The sequence below is a fragment of the Mytilus californianus genome, unplaced genomic scaffold (genome assembly GCF_021869535.1).
Source record: "Mytilus californianus isolate M0D057914Y unplaced genomic scaffold, xbMytCali1.0.p SCAF_10, whole genome shotgun sequence".
Taxonomy (NCBI): domain Eukaryota; kingdom Metazoa; phylum Mollusca; class Bivalvia; order Mytilida; family Mytilidae; genus Mytilus; species Mytilus californianus.
In genome coordinates, this window is record NW_026262582.1 from 61,165,435 (window position 1) to 61,182,678 (window position 17,244).

A 17,244-nucleotide genomic window follows, 5' to 3' on the forward strand; every position below is an offset into this window, starting at 1 on the left:
ATGACAAAAGAAAATATCTGCGTGCATTTTTACCAGGAACGATTAAACTAAAAAGAAACAAAAAGCCATAAATGTAACAAATAATTGAATGTCATATGAATAACAAAAGAAAAGTCAAATTCATTTCAGTAAACATTACCCAAGGGAATTGATAACTTAGTTTCCTAATAATATCTTGTTTCTTCAAGGAAAATTTTAGAAAGGTATGGTATTGAAGAGAGACAGATTCCGAGTTGAAGATACCATCGATGGACTAACAATCCATCATGATAACACAACAAAAACCTGTTTATATATACAACGAGAAAGATTCACCAAAAGTTGTTTTTAGATATATTATTTTTTAACCAGAAAATAGACTTTTAAAAGATATTATAAAACCCAATGTACAAATGATAGACTGATGTTTTAGTCTTACTTTTAAATTTGCATATTTTGACTAGTATATTTCTGATAATATATGGCTTAAACTATCAATGAGAAATGTTCTGCATTAGAAAAAGCAAATCGGAATCATTAATTCATATCATCATAAGATTGTAATCGACTATATGTGAAGCAACTCATAAATTCTTTACCTTCAATTGACCATAACTTACAGCAGAATGCATTGAGTGTGTAGGTAAAGGTAGAATCTTTGTTTAGCTTGCTTGTTAGCTGAACCGTGAAGTCATTATTAGGTTAGGTATACTACCCTCCTTTCGGAGTAGTCTAGTCCTACAGACAGAAATATTGGTTATCTGTCGGACTAGTCTACTCTTAAAGGAGGGTAGTTTACCTTACTATATAATGACTTCACGGTTCAGCTAGCAGGCAAACTAACCAAAGATATTACCTTTACCTACACACTCAATGCATTCTGCTGTAATTATATTGTATTGTAGCTACGCCGATCAGTTTATATTAATAAGATATATTAATTATTTGTTATCTATTGGTTCATAGTTCGTAGCCTTATTTCAAGGTCCTCTAGCAATTTGTTGTCGAAGTTACAAAAGTCAAATGTCTGTCCAACTCTGACAAAGGCTTTTAACCTCCTATCTTTGATATGACTGCTATCCAAAATATCATAATTAACTACAACAATTCTTCGAGGGCTGTTCGACTTGAAGTGAGCCCAAATTTGGTTCCATTCAATCACATTGAATTGTGATTTTAAGTAGTCGTCGCTCAAAATAACTAAATACGAATTTGAATTTGCAACTTCAGTGAAAATCTGTTCGACTTGCACACCACCTGGAATGAAATCTCTCGGAGGCAGACAAACTTTGAAGCCATTCCGTTCTAGATTGTAAACGACAACCGTTGTTACCCATTTCATTATATTGTTATTTTCAGTATTGAACGACAAGTACACACCAAATTTGTTCGGTTGCTGACTGGTTTTATTATTGAATCTGCCAAAGTACCGACTTTTGAAATTCCTTGAAAGTAAATATATTTCGTACTTCCATGTTAAATAAAGAAACAGAGATATAAATACGATTATCATGAAAATAAATAATGCATATTGCACAGTTGACTTCGGTTTTTCCTCGGCACAAAATTTAGAGACAGAAATTGCCTCAACATCTTTATCGGGAAAACGACATGTAATAAAGTTATTACCTCTACGTCTTCTGTTCTGATTTTCCAGCCAAATTTGAATCCACTTCATCTCACAGGAACACGTGATCGTTATATTTCCGAACTGAACTGTTCGCTTATTTTTAAACAGCTGTACATTTTTGTTTATCTGAGATATAGCATTGTGCTTGAGATTGATATTGCTAATTTTCAGGATTCCATAAATCAATGGGTCTACTCTTTTTATTCGGTTATAAGACAAATCGATTGAAGACGTTCTATATAAATAAGTACGGTTTGCGAAAACTGTTATCGAATTATGACTTAAATTAATATCTAAACCATCTTGTTCCGGCAAAACAGTTGGCAGCTTATATTTTCCCCTCATAGAACAATTAATCACAACTCTTGACCTCGATGGCTGTTTGAAACAACTGCAATTGAAAGGACATTTGTCTTTCATTGAGATATTACATATGAAAAGGTCTGCACTAATATTAAAAATCCGTCTACCACGAAGAAATGGTGGATGTTCGCAAGCTAAGTTTCGTTTTACTTCAAAATTTTTGCTACCAAGTTTGAAATGTACAATGAAAGGCTCTAACTTGCAATCACAATTTAAATGATTGTCATCAAGGTTTATAGGAAATTTGAAAAAAGCACTAAATATATTTTCACGGGTAAACCCTAATTTCGAAAAATTAGGTATTTCCGAAATTTGGTTAGAGTTTAAATTTATATTTCCACCACTTTTTGAAAGATTAAATTTAAAATTCAATTCATTTGTAAACTCTGATATACAATTGTTACTCAGTTGTATAAAGTCAAACGAATAATCGAGAAATAAGTTTGTTAAATCAATGCATTTTAGAAAATTGTGATGTAGAGAAATCTTCATGAGAGAACCTGGACGGTAGTTAAATGTATTTGGTTCTATATATTGTATCTTATTGTAAGATAAATCCAAAACTCTCAAGTATTCCAATCTGTTGAATGTTGTATTTCCCAATACTGCAATTCTATTAAAAGACAAGTTTAATGTGTCCAGCATGTGTAAACATTCGATGTGAGTAATATTTTCAACCTGGTTTTTAGAAAAATTTATATCCACTATTCCTTTGATATTGCAAAGACTACTCGGTACTACTTCTAGATGGCCCTGCTGGTATAAAATCTTGTAGAACAATGTGCCATTAGTACTATTGGAAACTATAACAAAATTGTTTTCTTTTGTTGATTTCAAGTGTAAAATTCCGAGCAACTTTTCAATTATCCAGTATGGTCGTGCATATTTCACGCAGCAATTGACAACATTTCTCCCCGCAAAACTTTGCCCTTTTGTGATTGTTTGTTTACATGATTTCGGACACATAAGGTATTTACTAGCAATCGTATCTTCTATCCAGTTGAAATATCCAGCGATAGGTTGTCTAGCAATATCACTAAAGTTTGCTGTTAAAAACAGATGAACACCAAAATTAATGAAGAACAGATTGATCTGAAACAGAAGGTAATAATCGTTATTTTCAAATTTTACGAAAACTTGTCAAAACTATTTAAATGATCTCTTGAAAAAAAGAAGATATACAGTTGGTAATAGAAACTACTAGTATAAGTCACAGAAAAGTAAAAACAACGTTTGCAAAAAGACAAATGGGGAAAAAAACACAATAAGACAAAAATACTAACAATTGTCCACAAAATACTACACAGGAACTACTAAAGATAATGTAACATGAACCTCACGAAAACCAAATGTAAACTCTGCCCTTCTTGGCTCAAGATATGCGACATTTCGTCTGATATGAAAGTGTTTCTTGTGATATAGAAGACAGACACATTAAACTTTTTAGTTTTCGACAATAAACTTTGCTTATATATGGAATGATCACCTATTTAGAATTAAAGGATATTAGTTTTTATGAATTACATAACAATAACTTGATTTTTTTTTACAATTCATTTATGAGAAAAGAAAAATTAAACTGTGTTTTAAAGCCGTCAACTCAATTCAAAGTAAATAATATAGGTTCTTGTTATAATTGCCTGACTTTATATTGGATGTATTCACTGTATAATGCTCTTATTATATTGTGTGCGTCTTTGTACTATTTGGTACAATCTTCTTTTGTTTACAAACAATTGAATGTGCTGGTATGAATCAAAGCTCTAAATCACTTTAAATCACTCGCTCTCGCTAGAAAAGCTATGAATAAGTTTTAAAACTGGTAAAAGATATTCCGATATTAGCATAATATACCAATGACAAGTTTACCCTAACGGACCACCTGAGATCTCCCCCGGATTTTGGTTGGGTTCGTGTTGCGCAATCTTTGGTATTCTATGTTGTGTTTTGTATATTATTGTTTGTTTTATTGATCATTTTCATGAGTTTGAATGTCCCTTTGATATCTTTTGCCTCTCGTTTACTACAAAACAATGGTTCACGAACTTGTGTACGCGTTTTTGATACCTTAACCTTTCCTCTTTTGAACAGAAACATGTTAGCTATAGCCTTTTCGGTATATACTGTGCAAAACGAAACATAGAAAAGACAATTCATATACAGTCAAATCAGGTTTACAGACCACCTGTATTAAGCAAACGCCTGTTTTATAAGACCATCAACTTAAGATGCTTCAGCAGTGCATTCCATATAGATTGAACCTTTACGAAAAGACCACCTCACCTGTCTTATAAGACCTCTTTTTTTGCTCTCTCTTACGTAGTCACTTAAAACAGGTTTAATTGTACTTGTTTACCTTACTATATAATATATATTATCGTACCATCTAAGTATGGCATAACAAATGTGATTGATTTCCTGTAGGACATCTTGTATTTCCGTAAAAAAAAACTCCTTTTTGAAAAAAACTGTTATGTTTTATCACAGTTATTAAAGTTTTTAAGTATTGAAACTATTACACTTATTGAAATCAGACACGTCACTGCAAACACATATATTTTCTTTTAGAAATGCATACTACATAAGAAGTATTCAACGAAATTGTTGAAGATATCTATAAAGGGATATTTCTTTGAGTCTTTATGAAATTCAGCTATCAATGTGATCTTTTATTCAAAAAAAATATTGATCAATTTCCGAATGATGTGGTCAAACTCCGACCGTTATATAAGGCCCAAAATAAGGCCACCTTTTTTTTATTACTAAAATATCAAATGAGTGTTCAATGACTAACATCACATTGAATCGTAATAAAATAGACAAGATAGAAAATTTGTACATTTTTAACGTTTATATGTCATCGTTCTTTTTATGACGTCATTCTTTGCATCATTTTTAGATTTCCACTATATTCAAGGAAACAGGAAATTAGTATGAAGGACCGCATATATAACGCATGCGTAAACGAGACATATATTGTAACATTATAAAATATAAAAATAAGGAGATGTGGTATGAGTGCCAATGAGACAACTATCCAGCAAAGTTCAAATGAAGTGGATGTAAGCAATTATAGTCCACCGTACGGCCTTCAGTGAGAAAAATTCATACCGTATTGTCGGCTATAAAAGGCCCCGACATGAAAAATATGCAACAATTCAATTGAAGAAAAACGGCCTTATGTATAACAAAACAATTCTATCATTATGATATCATAAGAATGCCCTTCTCGTTCATGTTTTGTTTAAGTATTCGAAATTTGCCAAAATCTTTCTAAATTGTAGTTAAATGCATTTAATAACAATTGTCATGTTACAAACTGAAAGAGTACACAAAGAAAGCGGTTTTACGGTAAATTATAATGAACATTGTAAATATTTAGAAAATGGACCCAGTGAAATAAATTCAAGAGAAATTGGTCTACCTCGCTTTATCATACCTCTCTCCCAGAACGGAACTACTAAATTAACATATGTGTCTATGTACAGGTCATTTGTATTTTTGATATTCAGAAATTTGAAGTTTTATTCTACTAACCTTCCGACCACATATAAAAATTACACAAAAAATCCCCGATTTTTATTGAATCGAATTGTACAATATGACATGATATAATAGGAAGAATTTTCTTTTCAATGAATGATTGTGAGGTGGCTGCTAAAAAAAACTCTTTTTTTTCGGATTTTGCATGTGACAAAAGAGGGGCTGGCGAGAGAGGTTTTTAAAAAAATCAATGAATCTGATTAAGAATTTTATTTTGTGATTGAAAATTACAATATTAGCAACATTATCATGATTATTAAGATTTAAATGTAGTCTCTTTTATCATTCAAACACCTATCACTTAAATTTCAGTGTTTATATATGTGTGTTGCAATGAATATGGAGCCCTTCCTGTTTTGAGGAAGTTTAATTTAATTAAATCTACTAAGTAATTAAATATCCTTTAATAGAGAAATGCGTGACACCTTTGATTTTAAAATAATCCTAACATTATGAGGAATAGCTTCAATATTGAAATGCCATCGATGTCACTCCCAGCTTTTGCATTTTGAGATTATGACGTAAAAGGAAAGATTTCAAACGAGTTAAAGAATACATTGAACATGTTCAAAATAGAACAACATTTTATTGAATGAGGCAATCACTTGAATTGCCATCAACGACTCAAATTTCCACTTCCGATTTTCCACTGAACATTATACCTCAACTTTCAACAATGTCTCGTTGTTACCGATGACTTTTTGTCAAACACACTAAATGAAAATGGCACTTTTCATTTCGTGCGTCTGAAGCGCGTTTCTGAATTACTTTCATCACAAACATTCAAACCCAAATATGTGAATACCAGGTATGTATAAGACCCAAATTGTATCATTAGTCTGCATATGAACTATAGTGTTTGGCATCAGCACTTTAGAATTTTGCAAACCAAAAACGACTTAGTTGATAACTCGTTATTTTAGTTGAATATGTTAGATGTCAATTAAAGATCTCAATTAGATTCTTTCCAGAAACCTTCTTGTAAACCAACACTCGAAAACATACCGAGCAAAAACATTTTTCGAGGGAAATTTAAAAAAAAAAAAAAATTAAGAGAGACGATTTCATACAATTAAACATTAATATTGTGTTGCTTTAATGTCAAACTTAAAAATATTATATCTATAAAAATCATAAACAGGACAATGATCCGTTGATAAGATTGTGTAGTAGAAGGACAACTTTATTCTATGTTTCTTACCAACCTTCCGGCCACTTACACTTGTGACACACATTTTTCTTAAAGGATGTAGAAATACCCATATTGTAACTTTTTTCTTCTATATCACTTATTTCTAAATTGTTTTTGCACTAAAGATACAGTACACCAACCTTCTGACAATTTATGCGATTTGTATAATCTTTGAAAGATTGAAAGAGTACTTTATATAATCTGACTTAGTCCTTATCTAACATTTCTTTTCAAATATTTTGTTGAAATTTTAGCAAAGATACTCACAAATCATTTTATCAAGTGTACTCGTATTTTAATATTGCAACGACCTTAAATAAACTTGAACAGGCGCATTTGGCATTTTGTCTACATTTCTTATTTTTTATAAATATTGTTTCATATTTCAAAAATATTTTCAGTTATAAAATTGTTCTAGCTCTTCTCCGAACGATATAACAATAAAAGTAGATAAACATGCACGTTTTATCAGAAGGCAGGAAGTACTAGTATAAAAAATTTAGATATCGTACATCCGTCGGCTTCGGTGAATTTTGTGCTCGATATTCCAATCAAATCATACAAATCGGGACATGTATCTACTAAAAGATACTTACATTTCCGTTTTTGTAGGTGCTTTGTTTGTGCAATCACTCAGCTATTCAGAAATTTCAATCTCTTCCTCGCCAGTAGCTATAATTTTGTTACGTCTGTTTCTAATGACGGAAAATGGATCATACACGCGCGCGCTTGTAGACTACAAATGCAATATATGAAATCATAAATGGTATCCCATTTGTTTACAGGCGCCAAAATTGAAAAAAAAAACGGGAAACCTTTTGAACTTATCAGACTTCATATATTCATTACGACGATGTAAAAACATTTGGTTTCCATGACGTCCACCAATAGAATTAGACTTTACTTACAAGATTAAAATAATTGTTAGTTACCAATGTTAAATAATATAAAGAATGCAGTCTGTTATGCATTGTTTTCATTGAAATAAAATTATCGTTATTAACTGTATTTCTTCTGATTAAGGACTTTTTCACAATGACTAAAATTCGGAGAACCGAAGCAACTAGCTGATTAGAACTCGGATCTGTATGACCCGCCTCTCATTGTCAGTTGCATATTTATATTATACATGCTCCTTCTTTCACCCTTTCTGAAGATTTTCGTCGTGTTGTTCACAAGTATATATGAATATGATTTTTAATAATTGTAAAAATGGGGAATTGCATATAAAGTTAGCATAGTTGGTTCTAATGACCAACTGTTCACAAAACAACGACGTTAGGACTTTTATTTTATTGAAATAAACATTTTCGTATTTTTTCACTTGTAATTCTGACCCAACATAGGAATTGTCAAAATTATGGCACGCTTTACTTTTTGGCACATGAAAGGGGAATAAGGATCGTTTCTACACATTTAGTAAGGGTTTCAAACTTTTTTGAAGTTGTGTATCAACTGTTGCATGATGTCCGATTCCCTTAATGGTATTATTTCGTAACAAGTACTGTGAGCTAATTGATAGTTGTTGTTGGTCCTTTAATTAATTATTGGTATGGTGGTGAAAAACCAACGTTACTAAATAATTTCCACATGTGCAATAAAGATTTTTTCAACATTTATTTAATGTCTGAACTATTAGTAATTTAACGTCAAGGTTGAACCTTAATGTATTCTGCTTATTTAAAAGACATGTCTGGAAATTCATATTTGACTTGCATATCGGACGTATAAAAGAGAGGCGAAAGATACCAAAGGGACATTCAAACTCATAAGTCGAAAATAAAACTGACAACGCCATGGCTAAGAAGGAAAAAGACCAACAGTTCACAAACACAACATAGAAAACTAAAGATTAAATAAACAACACGAACCCCACCAAAAATTTTGGGTGATCTCAGGTGCTCTTGAATGGTATACAGAACCTGCTCAATACAAAGCATTTGCAAGCAGAATTTCAAATAATCCATTTTATATAATATCCCGTTAAACCAGGAATATATCATCTGAAAATAATTTAGTATTCCAACGACCATGACAAATGAATTATAATTATGATTTATTCCTACCGAAGGTTGGTGGTTCTTTCCGGGCACTCCAGGCACTCCGGCTTCCTCCACTAATAAAAACTGACTGCATTGAAATAACACAACAGTGCTGAAAGTGGCGTTAACGCCAACCAATCAATCAGTATAGGTTCGTTTTAAAGGTCCGATACGTGAAGGTCTGGATTTAGTTAACAGATGAATGAATAACACAGAAAAAGAAAAAAGAAAAGAAATATAAGCAAAAAATACAGAAAAGAGAATAATAGGGTGCTAAAATATAAAGAACAAAGAATAACAGGCAAATTTAATGACAGGTAGAAAAATATGCCCTATGAAATTGAGGAATACAGAAATGAACCTCCCATGCAGACCCTCATACGTTATTAAATTATAAATATTATGTAAAGTCCGGACGTCTCTATATCGGTACATTACATTTCAACCTTACAGTTTTTTCTTATTAGAAAAGGTATAATACGTCGGGAAATAAATTAGTTACTAGAATGTGTATTCAATCTGATTATGGGTTTCATAGTTCTTTTTTATTTACGGATGAATATATCAGATAAAATATTCATTGTTATAATATTAATTTTTTAAACGTTGTTGATACTCAAAGAAAGTAGAAAGTAAAGAGAGTATGCGGATAGAATGGATGTAAGAACTCTATGGGATAAATCATTCAGTGGCGAGAATTAGTATAATTTCACGACAGTATTTTTTGGAGTAACGTCTTCAGTCAAAACACATTCACCAAAACTCTGGGAATTATATCATGAATAATGTATAAAATGTTTGACAATATTAAGTTATGCGAGAATGTAGATATTTATGGAGTTTATTTTGTCTTGCTTTAGGACGAGAGTCATTGAGATCGTAACACTTATTCTTATAAGGTATTTTAAAGAGAAAGAAAGGGAAATGCTATGGGTTTTTTCAGGGAAAAGAAAAGAAAAAACCAGGAACTTTCAAACTAATGCGCATTAAATTTGTTTGCAAGGTCAACTTTAATCAGAAATATATTATATGATATGTAACATTATACGGCTCTGAATTAACTATAGCAGTATGTTGTTTTCTGTTGGTGTTCTATTAAAGTTAACTATTCGAGCAAGTCGATTTTTTATTATATATGGACTTTTGGCTTCCTTTCAAAATATCGCAAACCAAAAAGTCTGAGTTTGTTAATGAGAAATTTGCCAACCATCTGTTTATGCTTCTTAATAACATTCATCTCCGTTCCCTTTGTTACAGGGTTAATTGCGAAACTGACAAATAGAATGTTTTGAGAGTGCGATGTTCCCTGGAATTTGTTACGTTTAAATAGGGTTCATTTTAAAGAAATGATGTTTGGCGTTATTCTGGGGTTAGTTATTAGATATTGACAACCAGCACTACACTTTTTAAGTAGTTTTACACAGATAATTGATATTTAAGTTTATTTTGTCATTTGCAAAGTATTATACTGATTTAAAGTTAACACTGAAAAAATGTACCAAGATGACAAAACAACGACAAAAACTGTCAGCCAATAAGAATGGATCGTAAACACAATGTGTTGCTTGGAACAAAAAAGTAGCATCCGGTCTGGAACAAAAAAGTAACATCCGGTCAAATTTTTTCAATATGCAGAATGGTTAAGGTGGCATGGGAGTGTAAACAAAAAAATGAGAGAATTTTTTATACTTTGCTAAAAACCTATTGAGTTCTGCTAATTTTCAATCCAAGATGGCGAAAGACATCCATGGAACCGTAAGCAGATGATATGGTCAGTAAGTTGTTGCGTGCGACCAATATATATCACACCAATTAAACAAAAAAGGTTATTCACCTTCTACAACAACAAGAAGGACATATGGTACAACGGTCGACTTTAAATCAAAACCTCAATTCAAAAGTTAAAAGAAAAATTTCAAACAATGAAAATAAACACACATTTATCATCATGATTTGTGATCAAACAAAGGGATTTGATCTTAAAATGCGCAAGCTGATTCAATCATCTTGAAAGAGGAAAACAGAGGATTATCATTATCAGAATACCTGCCTATTGTCATCAATGAGAACAATGATGTGACAGTGCTTAGATCTAATATGAAGTCGCTTATCTGGCTTCTTTAAGGTTTGGGACATCTTCAATACATTAATCGAATTGTTGTGACGCGTTTTCACATAGCAATGGACGATGTTACATAAAGTACTTTATTTTAAAAGGGTTAACCAGTAAGTTGTCAAAACAATTTTTCATGAGACCGTTGTCACAGAAAATAAAAAAAAAACTTTGCTAAAAACTAAAACGAAAACATGTATATAGCATATATAAAAATCTCAAGTATAGTGTTCAATACAACTGCATTGAATGAAAAAAATAAACATGATAAGATAATTAAAGTTGATTTTAATAAATGGTCTGTTATTTTGTATTTGAAAGCTTTAAGATATGTAATATTTTTAAACAAATAATGCAAATTTTTCCACAAGGATGGTACAGAATATATAAACGATTTCATTTTCGATATTTGGTTTATTAAATATCAGGTTTCCTTAAACAGCGTTTCTCAAACATACTGTCTGAAACATACTCAACATTGTCAGTAAGATATGATGGGCCTTCATTTTTTATACACTTACAGGTAATCCCAAACTTATAAAAGCTTATTATATGTTCAACTGTCATTCAGTTTAATTGTTTGAGTAAGGTCTCAGTCGGAACAAGATTGTCTGTATCTGTTATTAATCTAATGAACCTCGTTTGCCATTTTAGAATTATGTTAAAATCCTCACTACTTCAAATACTTTACACTATACAACAATTATTCGGGAAGTACAATATGTACGCACAATGCTAAATTTCTCACAACTCGGTCGATTCCGTACCTCTATCTAAAGACGTGGAGACGCGGAATCACCCGAGGTTATCCGATTGCACAATGCTATACTGAAGTTATCTGACAAATTTCCAAAGATCACACTACCTTCGACGAACAACGTGTTGCTGAATTACTATAGTGATAGACAAACTTACAACTTCAATATTTTTGAAACATGAATCAAATCAATAACCAGTTGATCACTTAGAAAAGGTTATTAGTATTAAAGCAAGCAACGTCATATATTTGACATCCTTGATTTTGACCAAAACCAAACATTTAAACTGATTGATGGATTGATGTTTGCATTACTTCCAGTGGCAAATATATTATTCTGTAGAAGAGCGGATGAATTGATTGAATGGTTAATTGTATATGTTAAGATAGATACAAAAGTGTGTAGCTTAGTAGTTTTCAAAGATCAAAAGGTCTGTTTTTTTAAATTTTATTTCGTCAGTATGATTGAGCAAACTTCGAAAAAAATAATTTTAATTTAAATCGATATTTTAATTTTAATCACTCTTGGTAACAAACATTTGAAACCTCCTCTTCAAAGTACAAAGTTTTTGATCTTAGGTGGTAAGGCCAATGTCCCTTGAATGTATTTCACGCAAGATCCATTTGAAAAAGTATAGTCAATATTTACTTAAATCTACAATATCAAGGTGCAACGTGTTTATTTTTTTAAGTTTTTATAATATTATGTATTAGTTCTTAATATATTTCCTAGTCATATATGCTGGTGGATAGCTAAAAACCGCAATTTTGACTTATTTTAGTATTGATCGAAACAATGTACAAATATCGTATTCTTTACCTAAAAAATGTGTTGGTGGGAAAGTTGAATATTTTTATTTTTAATTACATTTGAATAATATTGATAAGAGATTGCTAGCTATAAAACCAGGTTTAATCCACCATTTTCTACATAAAGAAATGCCTGTACCAAGTGAGGAATATGACAGTTGTTTTCCATTCGTTTGATGTGTTTGAGCTTTTGATTTTGCAATTTGATAAGGGACTTTCCGTTTTGAATTTTCCGTGGAGTTCGGAATTTTTTTCATTTTACTTTTTAATGTATAGTAAATGCTGTTCTTATTTGTTATTACAAGACTGAATATTCTTACAAATTCAGTGTGTCTCTTTTATTCATTTATCAAACTTTTAGTCCCCTTAAATCTGTAGAATTGGCGGGCTTGACCAAAGTGTTTGCTTGTGTATTCAAACATTTATATTAAACGTCCTACATTCCAATCAGATTTTAGTGATTTATTACCCAAATGTACAGGATATTTAACAACAGCACTTTTCGTAATCTAAAAGGTGAATACTAACTATTGCACACTATAAATTCTACGGCAATCATTCCTCCACCATTTAAAATATTGAATTTACAATTTAATTCATTTGTTATTTTCGAGATATAGTTGTCGCTCTATGTTATAAAGCAATACCAATAATCGAGATGAAGGTTTGAGACATCAACGCTTTTTATGAAATTTCCTTGAAGATACATTTTCATTATAGATCCTGAACGATAGTTAAACGTATTTGGCCCGATACATTTTGAATCTTATTATGCAATAATCCAAATCTCTCAGGTAGGTCAACATCCTGAATGTTATATTTTCAATCGTGAAATTCTATTAAAAGACATGTCTAAAGTGTCATGAATGTGTAAACATTCGTTTTTAGTGGTATTTGCAATCTGGTTTTGAGAAAAAATTGCTTCAACTAATGTTCTATTTTGACAAAGACTACTTGGAATGTCTTTTAAATGGCCTTGCTGATAGAAAATCTTATTTAACGGTTTTAAAATGGAACGATCGGCTACAACATAACCATTTCCTTCTGTTGGTTTCCTATGTAAAACGCCAAGTAAATTCATTCTTTTTTAAAGTTACAGGATAGCCGAGCATGTTCGACACAACAAGTTGCAACTTTGTTCCCTTAAAAATCGAAAACTTGAGGGACGATGCTAGCAGGCTACCGGACACATTATATTTGTACTAGAAACTGTTTCTTTTATCTAGGGAATATATCCATGAATTGATTGTCCATCAACATTACTAATGTATGCTGCTAAAACCTTCATGATCAAAAATTTACCCTGGACTAGAATTGTAAGTATTCTAACAAAAAACAGTAGCATTCCTCTTAATTTAATTTATTTGCTAAAACATGTAAAAATTCAAATAACCTCCTCAAAAGACGATTCAATGGGGCAATTCAAAACGATAAGTCGACAAACTGCAAAAAAGACCAGGCTAGGAACTGTAAACAGAACAAAACACTGAAACTATTTTACATTGTGCTACATATTCCGTTTGGGTTTCAAATGGAGTTAAATAATAAAACTTTTATGTTCATTGAAATATTGGCCGTCAATGCAAATACGCGAATACATGAGAAATATAACTCTACTAAAAACCAAATGGAATATCAACATCAAGGCAGAGAGGAAAAAAAATAGGATAGGGACGTTTGTCATACTTTTGGTTTGAGTTGACCATTACTAAAATTTCTTTTATCAAATTCTAAAATAGACAAAGATATTGTTAACTTTGGATTTAGTATGAGTATGTCGAGATGAACAAATTTCATTTGACAATGTATAATTAAAAGAAAAACAGCCAGATTTTTGTCTTAATACATATAGAAACTGTTGAAAATATTTGTAAAGCTGTTTTAGTCATTATTAACATAATGAAGTTTGGCAATAACTGAGATAGATATTAAAATAAGAGAAAGCTTTTCAACTTACAGAGACATTAAGTTCCATCACACTTCTCTTTCAGAGCGCAGCTACAGATTTCATATTGTTTTATGCAGAAATCGCTTGTATTATATAGTTTCCAGTGATACAAAGTTATATTTAATCATCTTGCAGACCACATAAACGTGTAGTACATGCATTTCCTTTGAGGATATAGGGATGTAAATAATCAAACTATGTCCTCCTTTATCAACCAATCTCTTTTCTGTTTTGGATTAAACAAAAGGTCTGGTGTTTTTTTTCCTTCAATGATCTTGTGATGTAAATACTTGTTTTTCCTCCCTCCTGTATCATTATTTTTTTTTATTTTTGTCTTGCAAAATGATATTATATTGTTAACCAGTTTATATGGCCTACTTAAATCGTGCAATAATTATTTAATGTTACGTTTGTGAGTTGGAGGCTGAGTATACACTTATAAAATCCGGAAAGGAATAAAAAAGTTCATTTATTTTATATTATTACAATAAAATGCAATTAAAAGAATGTCCAAAAGTTCATCAGCACTTGCAAAACTATTCAACGTTTGTGTTAAATTACACATAAGACGTTTCGAGGGGCCCAAATTTAAAATGCCTTGATATAGGAAAATTCATGAAATTTATCATTCATGTCTGGATTTTTCCTGTAACATTTGTCACTAGTTACTACCAATAATCTTGCACGTTTGATAACTGGCAATGGGTACAAGCAGTCTGGTCAATCCGACACACCCAACTATTTACGATATAGAGAAAATGTTGCATAATTCCTACTTGTCTCTATTTATAATTATTGTTTCATTATCAGGAGATATAGTCAAAGTATTTGCGAGATTCTTGATACTGTTTATTTGTATGTGATGGGGAATAAAGGCAACAGTAGTATACCGCTGTTTAATAGTCATAATTCGATTGAGCAAAAACAAATCCGGGTAACAAACTAAATCCTAGGGAAAACATTAAATATAAGAGGGAAACAAAGGAACAATAGAAACACTGAACTACAACAAAAGCAAACGCCAACATACATAGAAACGGACTGTCTGATAACAACTGCCATATTCCTGACTTGATACAGGACATTTTAAGAAAAATGGTGGATTGAACCTGGTTTAATGGCTAACCAAACCTCTCGCTAATATGACAATGTTAAAATTACTGCTAAAATGACAACACTACGTGACAGGAATAAAGTACAAACAAACAAATTTTACGTTCATTGAAATATTGGCTGTCAATGCAAATACGCGAATATATGAGAAAACTAACTCCATTATAATTCAAAAGGAATATGAACATCAAAGATAACAAACCAAAATATGATAGAAACGTTTTCATACATTTTGGTTTAGGGTTGACCATTCAAATTTCTTATATCAACTTCTACAAAAGACAACGATATTGTTAACTTTGGATTTAGTATGAGTAAGTCGAGATGAATAAATTTCGTTTGACAATGTATAATTGAGAAAAAAAAACAACCAAATTGTTTAAAAGGGCATGTTGTCTAAATACCTGTAGAAACTGTTGAAAATATCTGTAAAGCGAAGTAAGTTAAGTCATTATTAACATGATGACGTTTGGTAATAAATTAAGGTGGATCATCGGTATATATTTCCTCAGATAGAATGTTCTTATACTTTGCCAAAATGAAGATTTTACTATCCTTTTTTCAAAAATATAATAAAAAGTATGGATCACCGTGCTATTTTTCAAGCTACAAGTCGTGCAAAATTGCACAAATTTGCATAAATTGTTCATGAAAAAAACACATTTTTGTGAATAAAAAGAAATCTGTTAGATAGAATTTTGAAATAAAATATGAGAAAATAGGTTTTATAATATGCTTTAAGAAAATAAAAAGAAAAAATAATGTCACAGAACTTGTTTTCTTGCTACAAGTAAAAAATAAAAATTTCACTATCATTCCAGTATAAAAAAAATTTACAATAAGAGTTATCTCCCCTTAAATGGCTAAGTTGAAAAATTGATTCTAAAAACACAAATATTTGGTATTTGTTTAAACATTTTGAATAATGCAATAAATCACTTATTTATCTTTATACAAATAAACAGTCTTACACATAAATTGCAAATCTGTCTCAAAATTTGCAGATATAGGCAAAGAACTAGAACGATTGTGTACTGCTATTGTACAATCCAAGATGTCGATATTCTGATATTAAGATTTATCACAATTCATTTTCAGAATCCAACTACAGATTTGCTACCGTTTTATGCTTGTTTGTTTTGTTCACACATTGTTTTCAATATAATGGAATTTTGTGCGACTGTCATACAAGTGAGAGGTTTCGCTAGCTATACAAGCAGGTTTAATCCACTATTTCCTACATAAGGAAATGCCTGTACCAAGTCATGAATATGACAGTTGTTTTCCATTCGTTTGATGTGTTTGAGCTTTTGATTTTAAAGGGACTTTACGTTTTGATTTTGGCATTTGATAAGGCACTTTCAATTTTGATTTTGCCATTTGATAAAGACCTTTCCGTTTTGATTCCTTGGAGTTCGGTATTTTTGTTATTTTACATTTTTATGCATAAGTTGTTTGTATTACACGGTATATCATTTTCAGTAATACAAAGGTTATACTTACTTATCCTTCCGACCTCATAAACGTGTTGTCCACGCATTTCATTAGAGGAAATAGGGATGTTAACCATCAAACTATGTCCTCTTTTATCAACCAATTGCAATTTTTCTAAATTTAACAAAAGGTACGTCGTGTTTTGTGATTTAAACGCTAACAATTTCATACACATACAATTAATATGCATACATTTCCTAACAGGATCTTGTGATATGATTACTTTATGTTATCATTTATTTTCAATTCTTTTTTTTTAA

At 31.1% G+C, this 17,244-nt stretch overlaps 1 protein-coding gene across 1 annotated transcript; it reads right to left on the bottom strand.

Annotated features, from left to right (window-relative positions):
• Window positions 1-802: 802 nt before the first annotated feature.
• On the bottom strand, window positions 803-14,475 carry LOC127718331 (protein toll-like). Its single transcript, XM_052224327.1, has 2 exons — window positions 14,387-14,475; window positions 803-3,064 (listed from the first exon to the last, which is right to left on the bottom strand). Exons 1-2 carry the CDS (start codon window positions 14,402-14,404, stop codon window positions 932-934), a joined length of 2,151 nt encoding a protein of 716 aa, XP_052080287.1. The 5' UTR covers window positions 14,405-14,475; the 3' UTR covers window positions 803-931.
• Window positions 14,476-17,244: the final 2,769 nt, after the last annotated feature.